Raw genomic sequence first — 12,445 nt, forward strand, 5'->3', positions numbered from 1 at the left:
GGCTGTTACAGATGGTATCAGATCCAGGGCCGGATCTGTGGTGCCAGGTCCTGAGAGGACGCTAGACCCCTTAAGAGGGGGTGGATTATAATATCCCACATCGGCTGTGAAGGGGAACAAAGGCTTCCTTATAAGGGGCTGGATACATTCACCATCATGACGCGGTTTAAAATCGTGAGGGGCAGGAGCCTAAGGGCATCTTGGCTGCCAAAGTTGACAATACCATGGTGCGGTTACGCTGGGATGTTACACCATAGGGATGAAAATGGTAGTTTACTCAAATAATTTTTTTTATTTTATAAAACGATGTCATTTTACCCTTTTCGTTATTCTAATAAAATAATGTAATGTTTAATATACGGTTGCAATTTGCTTCTTTTTATCTAAGTTTCAATAAAAGTTTTTTCTTGTTAAATCGAACGGGTCAAGTATAATTGATTTTCTTGTTAATTAACGCGGCGAATTAAATCGATACCGTCCAAAAAACTTCGGTACCGGTAACACCAATATTTATTTTTCATTTTTTGTGGTATGAATTCTTGTTGAAAACTAATGGGGTGCTGGTCCATTGACAAAGAGAAAGGCATTAAATACTTTGAGAGATGGAGGTCTTGAGTTTAAGTCTCACAGACAACAGGGAATAAAAGAAATTTTCCGTTAAAAAAAATCTTATTGAAAACAGAGCTGTATTGTAACTAAGTATCTTTTTGGTAGCGTAATCTACAACCTGAACAATATTAATACCAGTACTTGTCATACATTTTAACTAGGCAATTGTTTTTGTTTTTAGTCTTAACATTAGACCATCTAGTCTTTCTTTCATGTATATTTAGAGAAAGAAATACTGTCTATAAGCCACAGTTCTATTTATAAATTCATTATTTAAGTTGTTCCTTTTCTCTTTTGCTTTTATAGATTTTTGAGAATATTGAATCAAATTCATATGCTTCTCATGAACCAATATTAAAGTCGATTTCGATTTTCACTCGACTTGTGCTTTATGAAGGATTAACCTGGTTGATATACTCTTGCTCCTGAGGCGGTTGGGATTGATTTGAACGAAAGCGACATATTGCATATCCGTTGTACGAGTTCTTCGTACCGAGGATTTGAATCCCTGCTTGCCCCGAAATGACTTGGACAGGAAATCCCAGTTCATAATTCAAATCACCAGGACTATTATCTAATAAGGAGTGCGAGTATTGAAAAAGATTTGTTCTCTCCACGAACCTACGAACATTTTTTTTTCTAAAAAGAGGAAATACTTAAGTCTTTGTCGAAAGAGACGCACTGAGAATAGGCAGGAGTAATTACTTAAATAAAGAATCAAGACTAATATTTACCTATGCATTTGATTGGCAGTGATTCTATGCATTTGTTTAGCCGATCATAAGATAGAAATTCAGCTCGCGGAAAGCTCACATAACATAAATTCGACATGCATAGTAATTCACTAAGCTCTTAAGAATCGTTGCTATTTACTATTTGATTTCTTGGCTATCAACGTAATTTCATAGAGTTATTCGATCTGAATGCTCCTTGAAGAATATAAGCCATATGATGGAACGAGAAGTAAGAAGGACTTGGCCGTGGACTTGGAAACCCCGTATTTTCAAATAAAAATGTTGGTCTACTTTCACACCAGATAGATTGTATATGTCCATATGTTAGAAGTGTTCTGGAAATGTCCGCAATCGTGTAAATAGCTCTACAAACATCACCTACTTGAAAGTACGGTACCGATATTACAATCTTACTTCTCTATTATATTGGTCAATACATTCATAACTAATTTCACTAATTATGTCGGCTTTAAAGGTTACTATGAGTATTTCTTACTTATTTGATTCTTTTGAAAAAAAAAATCCTTCACAATGTCCATTATAACAAAAAATAATAAGTATAGATTTTTTCGAGAATGAATCATTCTCTTAATAGATCAGGTCTTGTTCCTTAATGTTCGAAGAATGCGACGTGTTATTGTAATGCCTCAAGGTCAAGGAGTCATTACCGCGACATCAACGGGGAGGTCATAAGCGTCTCTACCGTAAAATAATAATACCATGAGGCTTGAGGGTGTCCTCAAGACAAAATTTGCCCTTAACACGCAAATCTAAGCCCTCGCAACACTCGATACCTACTCTAGTGCTCACACTTATTGATTAGGGTTAGTCACTCAAGTCCCTTGTTAACATTTTGGGGAAAACATATCTACAATTTTTTTTATTCCAATTAGCAAGAGAGATCTTAAACTAAGAAATAGACCCTATAAACTAAAAAAAGGGTATCCTAAGCAATTGCAATAATCAAATTCGTTGATATTCTTGGTATAGTAGGATTCTTGTGGTTCCAGAGTATGCAACTACAGGAGAACCAGGAACGGAGAGCTTTCCCACCATTTTCCGCCGACTCTTTGGCCACAAAAAGATCTTTTTTTTGGTTCTTCTTCAGCCCTATGTCTTTTATTCCCTAGGTGGTCGTTTTTATTTACTTTAGTTTCTATTTCGAGTGTCGTTACCATACCGATACTGTTCTCGCCGTAACATGTGAATGAATTCTGCTAGTTTATTTCAATCATTACAATTTCTTGGTATTTATAAAATTGTCACTAAACTCCTATCTTTGTTTCAAAAGAAGGCAGACTTATTAGGCATTTAAAGAAGTATATATAACCGTAATATCTAGTGTGTTTTTACATGCAACAAGTGAACCAGACGATCTAGGTGATGCATTTATGATTGGTCACAATGACAGTCGCAAACAGTTGCAAAAATGGTCTCGCAAGCAAAATCAGTTAATCTGTTGTAAATATGTTCGGTTGCATATATTGAGATAGAATTTTTTATTTTATTTTTTATTTTTTTGTTGCTAAAATCTAAGACGAATTATTTCTTTTGTTTGTTAGTTGGTCATGACTTTATAGCTTAGTGGCATCTTGGTGGTGTGATAAGGCTTTAGGACCAATAGGTCTTGGGTTCGATTCCCACAAGGGGGTTTTCCCATGTTTATTGGGTTTCCTCCTGAATTGGTGTGACATTATGCCTAGTGGAGATGGATATGATCGGGTGGTTCCTCTAGTGGCAAGATGATACCCCAGTGGTCCGTCAGTGATCCAAATTTGCCTTTAAAAAAAAAAAAGTTGGCCATGCAATTGGTTGGTTGAAAAGTGAAACGTACGTGAGTTGAGGAAAAGCAGAAATTAGTTTTTTTCTATTTGTTTCCAAATGAAATATGTGATGTATTGTATTATACCTGAAAACTGATATTTCATTTTAGGGCACGTTTCGTCTTTTTGGTTGTTAACTGCATGCCTCTAGAAAGTTCTAAGGGTGTAAGGGGTGCTCACCTAAGAGGTGAGTCCCCTCTCTTACGCCCAACCAATCCTCGTGTGCCACGTCAACTCCCCTCTTAAACTCCCCTAACACCCTAAATTGATGGCGGCACTCCCCTCTTAGGTGACTTGTTTTTTTTTTTTTTAAAAAAAAAAAGAAAACTTTTGATTGGTCCCCTCATCCCTCTCTCCTCCCCCTCTCTTCGGTAGCTTCCCATCGGTTTCCTCCCTCTCTCTATCTCACCGCCTTGATGGCGGCACCCCACCTAAGCGGCAACCGAGGTCACCGAAGGGGTCACCGAAGGGTGCCCCGATCACCCTAAGGCTTACATTACAAATCACAATATTAGCTTAAAATTAAATTGTAACTTGTAACTTGTGCAATCCCAGTAGAGGTTTTAAAATATTAGCTTAGTTTATTAAATTGTAACTTGTGCAACCGTTACCGGGAAACACCGCAATATTTAACTTATTTATGGGGAACCTGCGTTACATCCAAATAATAATCACCAGTAACAAATTAAATCACATTCTTAAGATCATAAGTGAATCTTCATTCGACACACTCTATCAAGGACCAGCCTTCCTCATTCCCTTTCGATGGTTTACCACATATGAAGGACCTCTAACTTGACCAAACTCAACTTCACTAGCTTGATTAACAGCAACATTTTCAGGTCCACTTCTTAACATATGTGCTAGAGTGCCCATGGCATGAGACTGTTGCGAAATGATACTATCCGTGGACGGGTTTTCCGACAAGATAATTTCGTATCCATCACCGTAGGAACCCATCCCGTCTGCCATAAGCTGCCACACTAAACCACCACCAACCGTCCCTCCACTCTTTGCCTCCATGTAAATGTTTCTATAAACAGCATTCATGTATGAATTTCTTTTGTTAATGTTATAATCTGGATCTTTGCTTGACTTTCCAAATTCGGCTATTACCAATGGCTTCTTTAGGATAGTTCTTGAATCTTCGTAGTGACTTGACATCCATCTTTGCATAAATGCCATTTGTGAATCATCATTTTGTCCGGACAACCTGTAATTAGCATAAATGGATTATTATTTTTATTAATAGACACAATATTATTATTATTAAGTCACAATAGTAGTTACCATTGATCAGGATATGCATGTATAGTGGCGAAATCGATTTCCTTAACACGATTGCTGCTGATGAAATCGGTTCCAACCTGGTAACCGGGGTTTATTTGTTTTCGTTCGGGCATCGTGTCTCCATAAAACCCTTCCATTCCAATCTCCAACAAGTGATGTCGATCCAATGATTTAACAAACAAAGCCATTTCTTGAACCCAACCCTAAAGAGAAACATAAGCTCAAATTCATATATTCATATATAGCTTCATTTATAACATCATGCAACTAAAACAACTACAATATTTACTCACATTAACCATTCGTCCCGAGTAATCTAGTTGGCAACGGGGTTCGTTAATAAGTTCCCATGCCATGATTGTAGTGTCATCACTGTAAGAGATTTTGGTGACTGTATTCACTCTTGTAATAACTCTCTGAAGTCATAATAATACATATAAGTCACTATAAAACATATTTACATACATTAAACACATATTTTGTAACTTTTTTACTTACTTCAACATGGTTCTTGTAATACCCTTTAACTACAGGATTTGTGTAGAAATCGTCATCGCTTTTGAGCTGAACGCCCGAGCTTCTAGCCCACTCAACATATTGTGGTCTCCCTCCAAAGTCCTTATAATTGTTAACAAAACTTAATATCAACCGGAGACCGTATTTTCTTGCTTCTGCTACCACAAAATCCAATCCCTGCGTATAAAAACCACATCTTTTGTTAGTAAAAACATCATTGTACAATATAGTAACGAAATAAAAATGGAGGGTACCTGAAATACACGTTCATCATATACTCCTGGTGAAATTTGTAATGCTTTATCATCAACACCATCAGCGAAAGCCCATGTGCGACATACTGAAAGACCAGCATTCGTAGAGTCTTGTAGGACTTGGGACACCTTGTACCTCTCACTCGGATCGGTGGCTACATTCATCATCCAGTACGCATTAAAGCCGTTGAATAGAAACGGTGAACCGTTAATGACAAAGTTAGGTCCCTTTATTTGAACAAAGCCACCTCTTTTACCCACATTAACTGAAGCTACACAAAGTATGCAACTAAAAAGAGACAAGTATAGAATAAAAGCAAGAACGATAACACTTCGTGAAAGATGACAAGATTTGATGTAAGTAGCCATTGTTAGTGGAAGATTTGAATGCATGAAATGTATGGAAACGATGGTATTTATAATCGGTTTTGGATAAGGAAGTTTGCTGAATAGAGAAGTAAAGATATTGGAAGAAAATGAATAGAGCAAAGAATTGAGCCGTGTTTTGCTTGAAGATGGCCACTATGGTGTTTATAATAAATAACTTATTGGACAAGCAAATAACCAACAAAGGGTTATGGAGCGTTTAGATCTTGGATTCTGGAAGTTAACTTAGATGTGAATTTTATTGCTCGTTTAATATGATAGCAACCACATTCATGTTCTGTTGAGGTGAACTTAATATATTGTTAGGGTATTCGCACGCGGAAGCAACACACACAATCAACGATTATCTTCATAAAATAAACGAACACGAGAAGACAAGGATTTACGTGTTTCGTCGGCTGACCTACGTTCACGGGTTGCAACTAGGATTTCCATTGCTTTCTGCCTCCCACCACTTGTGATGAGGAATTACAAGTAGAAAGACATATATTTATAATAGAGATTAGAGTTCTAACTTATTCCCCCAAAATGCTAAATAAAACTATATAGGCCAATTTTGTCCCAAACCAATCAAGCCTCCATAACCCAACATATATGATCACGCGCGTTCTTATGAAGTTGGTGTTACTAGTGATCGTATTTTTGGGATGTTAAAATTATATACTCATATGTTCCCCTTAAGAAAAAAAATGTTTTTGACTTAATCATGACTGTATGGCCGGATTGCCTCCAAAAGACATTGATGTCTCATAAATGCGACCGCCGTTAACTGTCGATCTGATCTCCGATGATGACCACTTTATTGTTGAATCAAAAGTGACTACGGATGTACTCTTGAAGACATCAACGTCACACTGATGCGTTTGAAGCTCTTGCTCCACACATGTGCTACCTCCGGTTATAGCTAGGTCAAGCTATAAATGATAATAACTGTTTCTTTTCACAAACTGTTTGTTGATTACCATTTTAAGGTTTTCTGTAATGAGATAAAACTATTTGTTTCTTCTTTCTTTTTCAATTTTGCTTATAGCTCGACTCGGTAAAATTTCAATGCAGGTGAATGTTCCGGCTAGCAATTGATGCAACTTCATACAATGTATTTACACCTAAATTTAACTCCAAAGCAGAGGCTACTTTTCTTGATCGTGTGGATGTTTTCTTGATTTCTATTGGTATCATATTTTACCTAATGGATTTGGACGTGATTATTTCTAAGGATGCCATTTTGTTTGTTTTGTTGAGTTTAAAGTGTGAGTTAGTATATTAGAGTGCGGTGAAGCTTTTTGCAGTTTGGGTGAGACTGGAGGGTATGGGGGCCGGCCTTAGCCTGGCGTGGCCCGGCGCCGCACCCCATAGGTTCGTCCCGGCGTCTCCGGCTCTCTAACAACGTGCTCGACGGGGCTGTTTTTCAAATTATAGCCGTTATTAACGGCTAGTTGCATTAAATAAAAAAATACCCCCTTTTCTATAAAAACTCTCATTTTATACCATTCTTTCACCATTTTCTTCCCATTTTCAACCCAAAACACTTTCATTTTTATATCATTCTTTTATAAAAAATATCTTTTCACCCACAATGCAATCTAATTCTTGGTGGTCATCGTCTTTGGAGGAGGAACAGGAGATGTTTTACGCAAACACTGTGCTAAGGGCGGCGCAGATTATTATGGAGGAGGAAGAGGAAGAGGATGACGTCTCATCTGAAAGCGTTACCAGGCGACAACGGGTTAACAGAGACCACCAAGGTTTATCATTAATAAATTTTCTTATCCTTATTCCTTATTTCCTCGTATTTATATTTTTTTACGACAGGAGCGCACGAGAGATTGGTGAACGATTATTTTTCGGATGCACCCCTTTACAATGCCGAGATTTTTAGACGCAGGTTCCGAATGAGTCGCCAGTTATTCACACGCATTGCTGATGATTTGGCGGGACAAGACCCGTTTTTCACGCAACGATACGATGCTCGTGGTTATAAAGGGTTCAGCACGTTACAAAGTGTACTGCGGCCATTCGCCAACTGGCGTACGGGACAGTGGCCGACGCTTTGGACGAGTACTTACAGATGTCGGCAAGAACTACGCGGAATGTTTGTATCGGTTTTGCCATAATGTGGTGAAACTGTATAACAAAAAAAATTTGCGGAAACCAAACGCGTATGATGTTCAACAGTTGTACCAAGCTCATGAAGCACGGCACGGGTTTCCGGGAATGCTCGGTAGCATTGATTGTATGCATTGGGCATGGCAGAACTGCCCGAATGCGTGGCGAGGCCAATATACGCGAGGTGATCACGACCATCCAACCTTAATACTTGAGGCCATGGCCTCACAAGATTTGTGGATCTGGCATTCATTCTTTGGTCTCCCTGGTTCACTTAACGACCGCAACGTGCTATACCAATCGGCGATCTTTAGCGATGTCGTTAATGGAATCGGTCCGGACACCAGTTTTTTAGTTTCTGGGGTTGAGTATAGACGCGGGTATTATCTTGCTGACGCAATATATCCGTCTTACTCTACAATTGTCAAGACTATTCCATATCCCGAGGACGAAAAAAGGAAAAAATTCGCCAAGCGTCAGGAAGCTGCAAGAAAAGACATTTTGTTTTGGTGTTCTATAAAAAATGGGCCATCATTGAACAACCGGCCTGTGCGTTCACACCGAAGAGGTTGCGCCTTTGTATGTACGCTTGCATTTTGCTCCATAACATGATTATTGAAGACGAAGGTCAGGCGATTTGTGAGTATGATGAGAATGCATCTATCGGGAATACTGTCCCGGTAGATCCGGCGCAACAGGATTTAAACTCGTTCTCGCTAACCAACGACTTCACGCATGCAAACCTTCAATCCGATTTGGTAGAACATATATGGAACAACGCAAACGGCAGGGAAATAAATTTCTGTGAGAGGAGTTTTTATATTATAAAAAAATGGTTGAAAAGTGGTTGTGAGTGATGGGGAAAGAAAATGTTACTATTCATCTGTATATTTAAGAGGACACTGTTCACCCTCTATAATTTTTTTAATATATTTTGAAAGTGATTGTGAGTGAAAGAGTGAGAAAAATGTATGATAAAAATATAAAAAAATATTATTTGTTTGAAAGGAGAGAGAATATGTAGTTTTTTTAGTATAATTATAGGGTAGAAAATGATGGATATGATGTGAATGCTCTAATAGGCTTTCCTTACAATGCGTTGGTCCCAAGCTTGAGTCTGAGTGTTAGCGTTTTTTTATAGAATTTTAGTATTACTTCTGTTTGATGCTCAGTGTTTCTGCCTAAGTCATCCACTTCAGTTTCCTTTTTCTATTCATTGAGTTTTTCTTTTTTTAAACAATCAAATTCTTAAATTGTTTTATATTATTATTATTATTATTATTATTATTATTATTATTATTATTATTATTATTATTATTATTATTATTATTATTATTATTAATTTTAACTAGTATTAAGCACCCCCCGCATTGCGGCGGGGCTATCAACACTGAACTTGCAGCGTGTTAATGCGAATAACTTAGACCGAAACATAAAACATAAAAAAGAATAACTAAGTTGGCCTAGGACCCGCACGTTGCAACGAACCTATCAAACTGGAAAAAAATAGACAACGTAAAAATGTTGAACCGCACACACGTTGCGCCGTGTTAACTCGCTGAATTTAAAACAGAAAGTAAAACGAAAAATTTGCGTAAGATGAAAAGTATAAGGGACTAAAGTTGAAAGTAAAAAAAATTGTGAGTTTAAATTACGAAAGACGAAAACTTTTGGGTTAAAAGTAAAAAAAAATCAGATAGATTTAGGTTAAAAGTGAAAAATCACGTTTTTTTTTCTTTGAAAATCCCCCTAAGCATTGGGTACAACCACTCTTTGCATACAAATGTTAAAAATTTATAGTATGGAAATTATAAACATATTTTGTTTTTCTCTTAACTCCTAAAATCTTTTTAACGAATTATTCGAACTGAATTGAATCTGTTCGGTTCATTAGAGTACTTGTAACGGGGTTCGATCGAATTGTTGAGTGACACAAAAACAACGCAACAACCGCCCTGAATTCTTGTTTTACTAGGACGGGTAGGGCCCAGTTTTTTATATCGCTCATGGCCAATTTTTTATAACATTTTCAAAGATAGGTAATTACTTAGAGGGAAAGATAATTTTGTGTGGACTAGAATGTGATTATGGTTTCTTTAAGTAGGGGGTTCGGTCAAAACCCTAATTACCCTAAATTCTGTGAGAAGAGTTTTTATATTATAAAAAATGGTTGTGAGTGAAGGGGAAAGAAAATGTTACTATTCATCTGTATATTTAAGAGGACACTGTTTACCCTCTATATTTTTTTTAATATATCTTGAAAGTGATTGTGAGTAAAAGAGTGAGAAAAATGTAATGATAAAAATATAAAAAAATATTATTTGTTTGAAAGGAGAGAGAATATGTAGTTTTTTTAGTATAATTATAGGGTAGAAAATGATGGATACGATGTGAATGCTCTAACAGGCTTTCCTTACAATGCGTTGGTCCCAAGCTTGAGTCTGAGTGTTAGAGTTTTTTTTATAGAATTTTAGTATTCTTTCTGTTTGATGCTCAGTGTTTCTGCCTAAGTCATCCACTTCAGTTTTCTTTTTCTATTCATTGAGTTTTTCTTTTTCTTTTTTTAAACAACCAAATTCTTAAATTGTTTTTATATTATTATTATTATTATTATTATTATTATTATTATTATTATTATTATTATTATATACTATCATTTTGTAACATTTGTGGGCTTAGCAAGTTGTACCATGTGCATTTAGGGTTGTACCAATTTTGAAGCTTTTGTTGTTTTATTGGTGTAAGTGGGCTAGGGGTGTGCACGCTTCTGTTCGGTTCGGTTTTAAAGCAAAATCAAAACCGAAACCAAAATGTCGATTTTTGGTTTTTCAAAACCGTTCGGTTTCGGTTTTTACACCAGTTCGGTTCGGTTTTTTGGTTTTTGAAACAAAAGTAAGTAAGATTCAAAAATAAAAAAAATATGATTCAAAATTTAAGAATCTTTCTTATATGGTTATATTTAGTTATTATACTTAATTTTTTTAACTAATAATGTTCACGTAAACCTAACCTTCTAATTTATGTTTCTTCAAAGTTTTTATTAGGACTTTTACTTTTATAATACTTTGAAGATTATTTAATTTTTAAATTAAATTTGTTATTTGTTATGCGCATAATAAATCATCTCAATTATAAATAAACATCTTAATGTTTTTTTATTATAAGTACTTAATATTCAAGAATAAAATTAATAATTTCTAATAGCATTGGTTAAACGCTTAACCTGAAATCGTTTCGGTTCGGTTCGGTTTTTTCGGTTATTGAAAATGGTTACCCGAAAACCGAACCAAAATTTTCGGTTATTAAAAATCCAAAAACCGAACCATCGGTTATTGTTTCGGTTCGGTTTTGTCAGTTATTTCTGTTACGGTTTGGTTATTTTGGTTTTCTGCTAACCCCTAAAGTAGGCGGTGGGTACACGTCTGACCCCCCACTTTCACCCAAAGCCATGACAGATAACCACTTCCATCCCAGACAGAGATGCCACTCTCCCAGACACTTCAATACTCTCAGATGCTTTGCTTACTTACCCAAATCAATCGTTGGTTCTACCTCGGCAACAATGGAGGTTAAGGGTCGTTGCATATGGGTTAGTCTCTAATTTTTTGGTTTTGATGTAGTGGTTTCGTCTTTAAAGATGCTTTTTATCAACGTTCTTGCGATTTGGTTTGATTTCGTCTACGCCATTGTCTCCGATTGCTGATTCAGTTGTTGGTCGTATGTGTGAATTCTGTTTGCTATCTTTTTCTGCGTTGTTATTGTTTGGTGCCTGATTTTTCCATTGTTTGTGTTGATATTTTGTTGGTTTTTTTGAATTATTTTCAGTTTTTTATATTCAGGTTGTTTGCTGAAGTGAAGTAGTCGAGTCCCGAGTTGTGGGTTTTTCAGATTGAATGATGTGTGGTGATGGCAACATTTTTCTGTGTGGTTGCTCGCTCCTCAAGCGGGCCCTTAAAACTAAGACCCGAGAGTTGAGTCACACGTAGGACGATATCATTCAACCTTGATCGTACTAAGCGGAATGTAACAAACAATTGACTTCTACCTTATGTGAAACCAAACACCGAGCATTCTTCTATTGTTCTTGCTTATTAGGCCGAGCCGCAACGCGGTGGGGGGTTAACCTAGTTATTATTAATTTTAATTATAAACATATTTTGTTTTTTTCTTAACTCCTAAAATCTTTTTTACGAATTATTCGAACTGAATTGAATCTGTTCGGTTCATTAGAGTACCAGTAATGGGGTTTGATCGAATTGTTGAGTGACACATAAACAACGTAACAACCGCCCTGAATTCTTGTTTTACTAGGACGGGTAGGGCCCAGTATTTTATATTGCTCATGGCCAATTTTTTATAACATTTTCGAAGATAGGTAATTACTTAGAGGGAAAGATAATTTTGTGTGGACTAGAATGTGATTATGGTTTCTTTAAGTAGGGGGTTCGGCCAAAACCCTAATTACCCTAAATTGTGTGAGAGGAGTTTTTATATTATAAAAAATGGTTGAAAAGTGGTTGTGAGTGAAGGGGAAAAAAATGTTACTATTCATCTGTGTATTTAAGAGGACACTGTTCACCCTCTATAATTTTTTTAATATATTTTGAAAGTGATTGTGAGTGAAAGAGTGAGAAAAATGTAATGACAAAAATATAAAAAAATATTATTTGTTTGAAAGGAGAGAGAATATGTAGTTTTTTTAGTATATTATAGGGTAGAAAATGAT

General features: G+C 36.3%; 1 protein-coding gene across 1 annotated transcript; it reads right to left on the bottom strand.

Annotated features, from left to right (window-relative positions):
• Positions 1-3,901: 3,901 nt before the first annotated feature.
• LOC110876664 (mannan endo-1,4-beta-mannosidase 5) lies at positions 3,902-5,595 on the bottom strand. Its single transcript, XM_022124829.2, has 5 exons — positions 5,227-5,595; positions 4,955-5,149; positions 4,750-4,872; positions 4,457-4,659; positions 3,902-4,379 (listed from the first exon to the last, which is right to left on the bottom strand). Exons 1-5 carry the CDS (start codon positions 5,593-5,595, stop codon positions 3,902-3,904), a joined length of 1,368 nt encoding a protein of 455 aa, XP_021980521.2.
• Between the last annotated feature and the right edge of the window lie 6,850 nt (positions 5,596-12,445).

This window comes from Helianthus annuus, chromosome 9 (genome assembly GCF_002127325.2).
Source record: "Helianthus annuus cultivar XRQ/B chromosome 9, HanXRQr2.0-SUNRISE, whole genome shotgun sequence".
Taxonomy (NCBI): Eukaryota; Viridiplantae; Streptophyta; class Magnoliopsida; order Asterales; family Asteraceae; genus Helianthus; species Helianthus annuus.